Source organism: Seriola lalandi, unplaced genomic scaffold, assembly GCF_002814215.2.
Source record: "Seriola lalandi dorsalis isolate HSWRI2012SDOR001 ecotype SW California unplaced genomic scaffold, Sedor1 jcf7180002054945, whole genome shotgun sequence".
In the NCBI taxonomy this organism is placed as follows: domain Eukaryota; kingdom Metazoa; phylum Chordata; class Actinopteri; order Carangiformes; family Carangidae; genus Seriola; species Seriola lalandi.
Window position 1 is genome coordinate 537,527 of NW_019525496.1, and position 9,826 is coordinate 547,352.

The 9,826-nt window shown below is 36.9% G+C and overlaps 3 protein-coding genes across 3 annotated transcripts in view; 1 reads left to right on the top strand and 2 right to left on the bottom strand.

Moving 5' to 3' along the window:
* The window catches only part of nfu1 (NFU1 iron-sulfur cluster scaffold homolog (S. cerevisiae)), a 5,142-nt gene extending 2,111 nt beyond the window's left edge, over positions 1 to 3,031 (bottom strand). Inside the window, exons 1-5 of the mRNA XM_023393982.2 lie at positions 2,918 to 3,031; positions 1,345 to 1,445; positions 1,107 to 1,242; positions 438 to 504; positions 228 to 345 (exon numbers count right to left, since the gene is read on the bottom strand). Of these exons, the coding sequence (XP_023249750.1) occupies positions 228 to 345; positions 438 to 504; positions 1,107 to 1,242; positions 1,345 to 1,445; positions 2,918 to 2,976 (481 nt within the window). The 5' untranslated portion in view covers positions 2,977 to 3,031. The remainder of the gene's footprint in view (positions 1 to 227; positions 346 to 437; positions 505 to 1,106; positions 1,243 to 1,344; positions 1,446 to 2,917) is intronic.
* A 10-nt stretch (positions 3,032 to 3,041) lies between these two features.
* cunh9orf78 (chromosome unknown C9orf78 homolog) lies at positions 3,042 to 5,779 on the top strand. Its single transcript, XM_023393981.2, has 9 exons — positions 3,042 to 3,203; positions 3,383 to 3,442; positions 3,548 to 3,599; positions 3,691 to 3,761; positions 3,896 to 3,973; positions 4,340 to 4,537; positions 4,660 to 4,796; positions 4,888 to 4,992; positions 5,223 to 5,779. The coding sequence occupies exons 1-9, from the start codon at positions 3,127 to 3,129 to the stop codon at positions 5,318 to 5,320; spliced, it is 876 nt and encodes a 291-aa protein (XP_023249749.1). The 5' UTR covers positions 3,042 to 3,126; the 3' UTR covers positions 5,321 to 5,779.
* Positions 5,778 to 9,699, bottom strand: med22 (mediator complex subunit 22). The gene is made up of 5 exons (XM_023393983.2): positions 9,578 to 9,699; positions 9,174 to 9,330; positions 8,934 to 9,014; positions 7,952 to 8,160; positions 5,778 to 6,497 (listed from the first exon to the last, which is right to left on the bottom strand). The coding sequence occupies exons 2-5, from the start codon at positions 9,294 to 9,296 to the stop codon at positions 6,305 to 6,307; spliced, it is 606 nt and encodes a 201-aa protein (XP_023249751.1). The 5' UTR covers positions 9,297 to 9,330; positions 9,578 to 9,699; the 3' UTR covers positions 5,778 to 6,304.
* Between the last annotated feature and the right edge of the window lie 127 nt (positions 9,700 to 9,826).

Here is a 9,826-nt window from a genome sequence, read left to right on the forward strand (position 1 = left end):
ATATATATCGCTATATAATACTGTTATCTCAATGAAAAGTACTGAAACAGATGTATATGTAACAAAAAGAGGCAATTTATTACTTGGCCGGTAAAAAATTTACTTGGCCGGTAGATTTTTTCATCTGCCGGTCCCCTTGGCAGGTGAGCCAAAAAGTTAGTTTACAGCCCTGCCTGTTCTGTTTCAGTTTTCTGCCCTACACTGATTGGCTCTTTTTTTTTTTTTACCTGTATCTGCATTAGGTTTGCTGTCCTCACTGACAACAGGAAGTCCAGTGGTGAAAAAGTCCATAATGGCAGCATATACATCAGGTTTGATTACTTTCCATTCCATGTTTGCATCAGCCTAAATGAAGACAGAAAAGAAAACAAGTTATTCCAAGAAATGCCATTATGCATTGCCACACAGAGGTTCACATAAACTGAAGCTGGTTTTACCTTTGTTATGGTGATGAAGTCGTTGCCCAGGAAGACACTCTTGACTCCATCAATCCTAAACAGCTGTCTGAAAACAATACAGAACATTACTGAGGTTTTTATTGAAAAGTTAACTTTACAATTAATATAGTATAAAAAATGAAAACTGTTAATGGGTATTATGCTTAAATTTGAAAGATAAGTATGCATATACATCATCAGGCATGCCTTATACATATATAATGTACTGAACTAAGGTTTTAGTGATATAGTGATGTAATTGTTTAGAATTAGTTAACCTTATTTCTGTTTACAGCTGTTAAAATTGAATGATTTAAAGCTTGATTAGACACAATTATTAAACAATTATTTAAAAAAAAAAAAAGACTCAAGAACATGCTCAAGAACACAGCAAACTACTGTTTCAGTGCTTCACACAAATTTAAACTTATTTTTTAGAATATTTTTGGGAGTAAGCATTGCTTTTGTTCTTAGACTACTGGTACAGCAAGCCTAACTAATAATAATAATAATAATGGCTGCATTCTATTTATGTGAGAAACAGGAAGATAGCCACCACTGACATCATTATCTAACACTGTGCTTTTCCTGCTGGGCCATACCAAACTGCCTCCTGTTAAAACATTTTTTCAATTTGTTCACTAACCATAAACCTGAAAAGTCATGTACCTGGCTAAGGGTGAGCAAAATGCATCACGAGGGCCGGCAAAATTCATAGTTCCTGCTTCAAGAACTGTACGACCAGGCAGAAACTTTAGGCTGTTTGGATTTGGTGTGTCCTGCGTCTGCACAAACATGGTCCTTCCTTTGAACAGACAAAACACAAAGAGCAAAAGTGTAACATCAGTCATTATATAGTGTTTTCTCCAAATTAAAAAAGCCCCAATAATGTTGCAGGAATACAAACCGGGAACAGCCCATTGGGGGTTTTGTGGCCATATGTTTGAGATTCTGGTGTTGTGTGAAGGCCAGTGTAATCCGGCGCTCTGATATCCACAGCCAGCAACACTAAGACAGCACATAAAAAATTGATTTGAATGGTTACTACAGTGAAAATTACAATAACTAAGTAATGATGATAAAAATCTGAAAATGTAGTACCCATGGTGGCCATTTTAATTTCCTCAGTAGTAGATTGAAAATGTGAAGGATTGTGTTAAATTAATCTATTAGAAACATTCCGTGCACAATCTTAATTTAACATGTTATCCATTTATAGATAAAATAATACAAAGTCTTACATAGGTGAGGTAGCCTTACAATGACTGGTGCAGCACATACTATATTCTAAAGTCAGTGTTTGTCTTATCATGGCGAGGGAGAATGCACAATTCACATCTGTATTTAAATTTATAAAATAGTTTAACTTTTCTACTATAGAAACTTTATCTTGCAAAATATAGAATTTTATTATTAATGGAATTAAAACACATTCAGATATACACAATATGACATTAATTATCATATATCCACAAGCATGATGCAAGACAGGAAAACATTTTTGACAGATTATGCTCATAGATAGTTATCTGGTCTAATACAGTACCCCTCCTTCTTTTATTGTTTTACCACTTAATCTGTGCTTTCTTGACAAGCCACATTTTAACAAAGATCAATCTGGTAGACAAAAAACCCAAAACATCACATAATTGTTTATCTCCTTCATAATGACAAACCTAAACCATCACTAGTGCAGCCTGTTACTGGAAGTCACATAATTAGTCATTTGGAGATCACCAGAGTGTAATGAATACAATAAATAAGACATAATAAATATGTCTGTGCTTGGATTCATAGTAAAGCCACATGCCAAACAAATCCACAAGAAAGTTAGAGAAATGCACAGATGTAATGACTGATGTCAGTGAATATCCCTCAGAATAAAGTTAAATTCTGTCATAGAAAAAAAGATACAGCTGTAAATGTACTGTTTTGATATAACGGTGTATACAGCAGTTATAGCTTAGAAACTAAGAAAAATTGTGACTTGCAAGGACATTTATTTAAGTCGGAGTCAAGACCTCAGCCCAATCAAAAATTTGTGGCAGGGCTGACCAGGTTAGAAAAAATAACTGCTGAAACTGTCTCACATGAACACAATGTTATAGTTAACCAAACTCTGACAGGAGGAGGGTCAAACTCTTATTTGAATGTGGTGTATTTATTAATGAACATAAGTTAGTTAAATTTGTAAAGAACTGCTTGCAATATAACATCAAAGAGTAATTTTTGTTGAATATGGCAAAAAAAAGGCTTTTAGATCTTATTGTAATTTAAAGAGTTAAAACATTAAAACAAACGATATCATCTGAGAAGTAATAATCTGTCTGCGTCACTCTCCGATTTAGCTAGCTAGTTAGCCGCTAATAGTTAACGTCAGCCGAACTTTGATTCCTTAGTGGTCAGTGCATTCATACAAGCATTAAAAATCAAAATGAGAGGACATCACAGCTTGACAACTAACAAACAAGTAAACTTACGGACGCGTAAGTCTTGCTGAAATAACCAACAACCTGCCGACCTGCCTGTAAGTCGCCATGTTTGTTATGGTTACCTAAAAGGACCGGAACTGGTGTTTCTCCTTACGGAAGTGACGCACTTTTATTGGGGGCTTGTTTAAGTCTTCCCTCATTCACGCAACCATCTGCTATCGAAATTAAGCTAAGAAATAACATTAAATTGAATCAAAATGCCGTGTGGCAAAAACTTTAGAAGGAGAAGGGATTCGTCAGATGTAGAGGAAGAAGAGACAACTGAAGAAGTCAGGTAAAGTACTTTATTTAAACCAAGTGAACAAAAGTAACACCAAGAGTAACGCTATGCTAACGTAGTCAATAGTGCATCAAAGTTAAAAACGATAATCACATGTTTTCAATTTAAGATATATTATAAAGAAGGTATACAGCCGATGTGATTTAATTTATATGTATTTCTTGGTCTTTTAGATCAAAAGTAGAAGAGGCTAAAGAGCTTCAGAGTTTGCGGAAACGACAGAGCGGAGTCAGGTAACGGGAATGTAATGTTGTTACGCTGCTTTTCTTCGTCAAAGTCTAAGAAGTATACTGAAACATATGAGATGACATTAGTATTCATCGTTCTCTTTTGTTTAGTGTGACCGCCCTGTTGGTTGGAGAGAAACTGCCACCAGAGGCTGAAATTGATGTAAGTTACTTATTCATTTATTGTAATTAACCAGAATCTGTGTTTAAGTGGCTGTTGCTTCAGTGTTATTGAAAGTAATCCTTTCTCACAGAATGACCCATTCAAACTAAAGACTGGAGGAGTTGTAGACATGAAGAAAGTCAAAGACAGGAACAGGGACATGTAAGTAACTCTGTGGTGGCTTTAATTATCTTGATGAAGTGTATTTAACACATTGTGTATGTACTATTATCTTATAAATTGTGAAATGTGTGTTATCCCATATGACGTTGATTTGACCTTTGTTCCACTTGCAGGACAGAAGACGAGACAGACCTCAACCTGGGCACCTCTTTCTCTGCTGAAACTAACAGAAGAGACGAGGATGCAGACATGTATGTACGCCTCTTCCACTTGTGACATACTCTGTCGCATTCGTGTGGAGTCTGGATAAACAGTGGTCAGACTTCAGTTAGGTGATCAGGTTAATCCCAATCCAAAACCTCAACCATGGACCTGTTCTTTGATTTGTTTGCATGAGTATATCTACATATTGAACAGTAATATTCAACACCTGCTTTCTCTAATGGGCCAGCATGCTTGGTTTAGGTTGTTCATTTTAGTTAAAAAAATAATTGAAATATTTTTTCTGCAATAGTTATAGCACATCTAAAACGACATAAGCAATGTTGTAAAACCTAATAGAATGCAACTATGGATACTCACACAGCTGTTTCATAGAAATGCATCTCACCTCACAGGATGAAATATATTGAGACTGAGCTGAAAAAGAAGAAGGGCTTGGTGGAGGCTGAGGAACAGAAAGTTAAGGTGAAGAATGCAGAGGACCACCTGTATGAGCTGCCTGAGAACATCCGAGTCAACTCTGCCAAGAAGACTGAGGAGATGTTATCCAATCAGATGTTGAGTGGGATCCCTGAAGTTGATCTTGGCATTGAGTGCGTATAGGAAAATTTCAAAATGATCCTATAGATGTAACATTCAAGATAGACATTCTACATCGAGACATGGCGGCGAGTAACAGAAAGAAAGGATGTAACTGCTGTGGTTTCTTTCCTAGTGCAAAGATAAAGAACATTATCCAAACAGAAGATGCAAAAGCCAAGCTTCTGGCAGAACAAAGGAACAAGAAAAAAGACCATGGCACATCATTTGTACCAACCAACATCGCTGTCAACTATGTCCAACATAACCGCTGTGAGTTTTGTCAATCTAAACACTGGGGTTTATATAGTGAGAGGTAATGAGATGTGAAAGGTCGACTGATCGTGCTTATTTATTCTCTCAGTCTATCATGAGGATGTGAATGCACCACAGCGGCATCACAGACACAGAGAAGAGCCCAAGGCAAGACCGCTGCGTGTGGGAGACACAGAGAAACCAGGTCCAGAAAGTAAGAGACTGCACACAGCCCAGTCACACACTGTTCTATATGGTGTAGATGTTTTAAATCACCAGACTGTATTAGCCATAGGAGCATTATTTGAAAAACATTGTGTGTTTTTGTGAAATATTTGGAATTAGGTATCATTTTGAAATATATTTATACAAATGATATAATACTTACACATGATTATTTTTAAAACCTTCTAAACTGATTTATTACTTCCTTTTAATGAACAGCATCATCGCCACCTAACTACCGCAAACGTCCAAACAACGAAAAGGCCACAGATGACTACCACTATGAGAAATTCAAGAAGATGAATCGACGATATTGAGGAGCTACACGTTCTTTTGTTTTTGTTTTTAAGAGTTACTCAACATGATGCCCACTTTTAAAGAAATTGAGACATAAAGATTACTTGTAGACTAGTTTCCCAAAGCAACTGTTAGGGACAGAACTCCCAAGACACTGTTGTACTTTGTAAATATTGTATATAGCTCTGTGTAGGCAGTACATCTGCTTTGTAATGTGTTTGTGTTAAAGGACAATTCATCTAGAAGAAATCATGTATGCTCATTTTGTTCAGGATTGTCTGATAAAAATGAATTCAGACAAATAAGACCATAATGTTTTAGGAAATACAGGAAGGACTTGATATATGTCAAACTGATTGGTATTCCTGCTCTGAATTTTTTTTTTTTTTTTAGTTCACTTTGAAGTCTCAACTTTAAGTTGGAGATCTGTGTTTTTAAGGCTTTCAAAACAGTTTTGATTAAAAAGATAAAACCAACAACATTGAACTTGTTCTTTAATTTGATCAGTGCTTGGTGGAGTACAAAAGCAGAAATAAAATATTCCAAAAGCTTTTACAAAATAAATGTAAGAACATACACTCATTCAATACTTGAGCTAAGTCCAACATAGGAATATAAAAAAGTATATCTTTATATCAGTGCTGCAAAGGTACACCAAAATTTATTGTAGTTTTAAATGTTTTTATTTCAGTAGTGTATACAGTAAATAGTGTATGCAAGTTTTCTATTCATTTTGAATAGTCATTTAAACTGAGGGGAATGTTACTTTTGATCAGTTCTTCAGGCTGTTCTTGTTCAATACAGTTTCTTAATTTCACGATTTTCCTGCAATATCTGTTAATGCAAAAAGAAAACTACCTCAATGCCAAAGTTTTAGTCTAGTTTCAAGGCCTTAACACAAAACTGTGGCAAAACCTAACCAGACACTAGTTCACAATGTGTAATGGAAACTAAATTAGCCAAACTGAGCACAAGTCTATACCAGTCAGTGTCCAACTTCCTCCTCATGGTTTCTCTATAGAGGCAGTTCCATGTCCATTGAGGTGGTGTTGGGGGTTTGTCTCCTGTGAGGGAGGTCCGTCCACATCCTCTCTGTCACCCTGGGTAGAACTGCAGCTGCTGCCTGGGGAGGCCCAACTGTCCCGCTGTCTGTAGGCCTCGCACAGTGGCAGATCAGAGCTGTCCCACTGACTGTAGCTTTGCAGAGCAGAAACCAGTAGGAGGCAAAGAGTCAGCGCAGCACAGAAAGAGAGAAGCAGACAAGAGCAGGAGGTCAGAATAAGCACATTCATACACATAAAGGAGCACATGAAGGCACACATACGATAGAAGCATGGAGGTTATGCAGAAGCAATGGAAATGATTAACCCATAAAACGGCTGTCTGTTTAGAGGTATGACTCAAGATCAACTGTTGATTTTAAGTTCAGCAAAAAGGTGGGATTAGTTGCTCATGGAGAAGAAAGCAGAGCGAGTGCAGCGAGGAAGACCCACACCCAGCATGCACCAAACAGGACTGAGAGACACTTCTTCATACTTTCTCACACAAAACAAGACAAACTACTAGAGTGTTTTGTCTCTACTTTATTTCTTAATTATTCTGGGTCTATTGGAACATCTGGACAAACCAATACACATGTAAAACCACACCATGTGTGACTGACAACCACTTGCATGGTTACAGCTTATGGTCTTAGGACGGAATCAATAAAATAAAATATTTCCTAATTGCTTTTACAGAAAACATCTACTTGAGAAAGTCTTATTAGCTTTAACTTTGACCTATTGTACAGTCTATAACAAACATTCTTCCACAGTCCATCCTTAAAATGTAGCATATAGGGCGCCACCATTGTATTTATGGTTTAAATATTACATATAAATAATCTTACAATGAATTTTATTTTTTTAATAAAACCTATACTTTGATATAGTTTTAGATCCTTTAATGAGTAATTCTTGTCAAGGTTTGTTCCCTTTACCTGCAAAGCTTTGTGTTACTTCAACTTACAATATTTAGTTATTAATGAACTACGAGGCCTCATGTTTACATTCCACTAAAGCATGTGTCTCTCCAATGTACCAGACAATATTTGTTAAAACCTCTCTCGAGCCTATTGGACGCTACAGACCAGGAAACTCATAAGTGTGATTACTCTTTAGAAATACACCCAACAGTAAATTCACACTAGTGCTTTTTGTTCAGAAAAGCTCTAAAACTGCATCAGAAAACTGCAATGATTGCCCAAAAATACATGCTGAACTATTGAAGTTCAAGAGCTTGTTACATTTAAAATGCGGATTTTCAGTGGTACACTCCTTTAATGCTGAATTCTCCTCCACTTTGATCAATTATGATAGACGTCATAGAGCAGAATAAAAAGTCAAGGCACTTGCTAATCAGTAAAAATGTCACTTAGTGAGATGAACTCCATCACAGTAACGCTCAGCAATGATTTGTGCTGATGAAAGGTACAGTTATATATGACAATGAGATAAACTCAACACAAAAGGTGTCAAGTTTAGATGTTGGCTGAACTACACCCTTCCTTGGGCTCAGCAGTGAATGGTAAAAGGTGAGACAGTACATGGTGCTGGGCATGGGACAGCAGAGAGGTGGTGGTATGGGGACAAGTATGAGCCTACTTGTACCTGGAGGAGTAATATTCTTCCTCTAGCTCATACAGGTCGATGGCGATCTCATCACGGAGCGAGGTGAGCTTCTTGTCACACTCCTCCTGCAGCGTGCGGAGCTGCTGGTTCTGGAGGCTGATGGCGTCATTCACGGAGGGAAAGTCATTCAGAATCAGGAACTGCTTCAGATCAGACACCAGCTTCATCAGAGACTCTCCGGCACGTACCTGATACAATAACACAGAAGAAGGAAATGGCTCCAGACATTACCAAACCATCAGCTACAAACAGAGTATATAAAACAATCCCATTTACAATCTCTGAAACCTCAATGTTCAACCAGTGAGTTATTAAGTACAAAAATTTTGGTCAAATCCAACTAACTTTATCTTAAATTCTAGTGGAGATCCAAAGTTTAAAAAGACGTCTAAAATGTTTAAATTTGACAGTTCAGCCATAACAAACATGAACTCTTAGCTGTGGATATTCCACTCAGTGCAAAAATCATAAAGCTTGAATAAAGAGTTGGAACAAGTTAACACAGAATACACTGTCAGACAGTGTGGAATATGATTTTCCCAACCTTTAAACTATTTGGAAGCAAATGAAATGTGGAAAAGCAAACTCACAAACTACTTCCTCCAAGTAAATCACCAGGGATTACATTCATTAAAAAAAAACAACAAACATCAATGGAAACATGGTGAAAGCTTGATTTCAAGGGGTATTATGTGCTTACTTCTAAACAAATTCACTTGGATGACTTAATATATGCCATCACCTTTAATATAGTTTAACAGAATATGAAATGTCACTCAAAGTGTCCAGATATCTAGAAACAGATGTGACAGGTGCTTCCTGCTCCCCCCTCTCAACTACCCCCGATTTAAAAAAAATACAAAGTGGTTAATCCTGCATTAATTAATATTTCATATTTAAATATTATTTAAAAAGAGTACATTCATCATACTGCGGATGATTGTGCTCTGTTGGTACTTACAATGTTGGCTGCTCTGACATGCATTTCATAATGGTCTTGCTCTGCTTGAGTTGCTCGAGAAACCTGCGTCTCGTCCTCTATCTGCAGAAAGAAAACGGAGTGGGAACAGTTCATAATTCGTGTATGAAGGGCAAGTGACAAAATGTGCAGAAAGAATGACGAGCATAGAGGCTGTGATAAAACACAGGGAAAAGTGCTATTCTCTCAATAGTGATAATGCCCTCCATTATATCTGTGTACCTTTGCTGTTTTGATGATTTCTGTGAAGTTGTCCAGGATGGACCTGATGTCATCTTTCAGTCTCTTGTTGTAGTTCTGGAGCAGAGTCTCTTTGCTCTGAGGGAGCACTCTCTGAGTAGCCATCGTGCTCAGGAAAAGGCAACACGGCACACGCTACCTGTCCACATCCAGTTAACACACAGAATTACGTTCAGCTGATGAGATTTATAATAAAATTACAAATAATTAAAAACAGTCAATACAAAACGAAAACATCATTCACGAGCGAGGAACTAGCTAGCATGAAAAGGCGGGTGCTTTCAGAACAGCAACGGAATAGATAAACCTATACCTAATGTGGTTTTCATACCTGTATACCTATATAAATATATTTTATCACAAATTTTGTAGTATTTATCACTTACTTCTTACTGCATTCTTTGTAAACAATGTCGTTACTGTGTAAAATGAGAGCCACTATGTTTGCCACTCTTCTTCTTCTTGATGTTTAATGGCGGCTAATACCCGGTGTATACATGTATTACCGCCCTCTAGCGCCCTCTCTTATTTCACAGTGAACAAACAAGTCTCTACAGGAACATATTATTAGTCTCTGAAAAAGAGCCAACTTTTTGGTGATACCACTTTATGTTTTCATGTAAAAAAAAAAAAAA

Coding starts and splice junctions, on each gene's coding strand:
- cunh9orf78 (XM_023393981.2), top strand. CDS start 3,127: ATGCCGTGTGGCAAAAACTTTAGAAGGAGAAGGGATTCGTCAGATGTA. Junction 4,538..4,659: donor GAAGTTGATCTTGGCATTGA/GTGCGTATAGGA, acceptor TTTCTTTCCTAG/TGCAAAGATAAAGAACATTA. Junction 4,993..5,222: donor AGAGAAACCAGGTCCAGAAA/GTAAGAGACTGC, acceptor TTTAATGAACAG/CATCATCGCCACCTAACTAC.
- med22 (XM_023393983.2), bottom strand. CDS start 9,296: ATGGCTACTCAGAGAGTGCTCCCTCAGAGCAAAGAGACTCTGCTCCAG. Junction 8,161..8,933: donor ATGTCAGAGCAGCCAACATT/GTAAGTACCAAC, acceptor TTATTGTATCAG/GTACGTGCCGGAGAGTCTCT. Junction 6,498..7,951: donor GAAGAATATTACTCCTCCAG/GTACAAGTAGGC, acceptor TGCTCTGCAAAG/CTACAGTCAGTGGGACAGCT.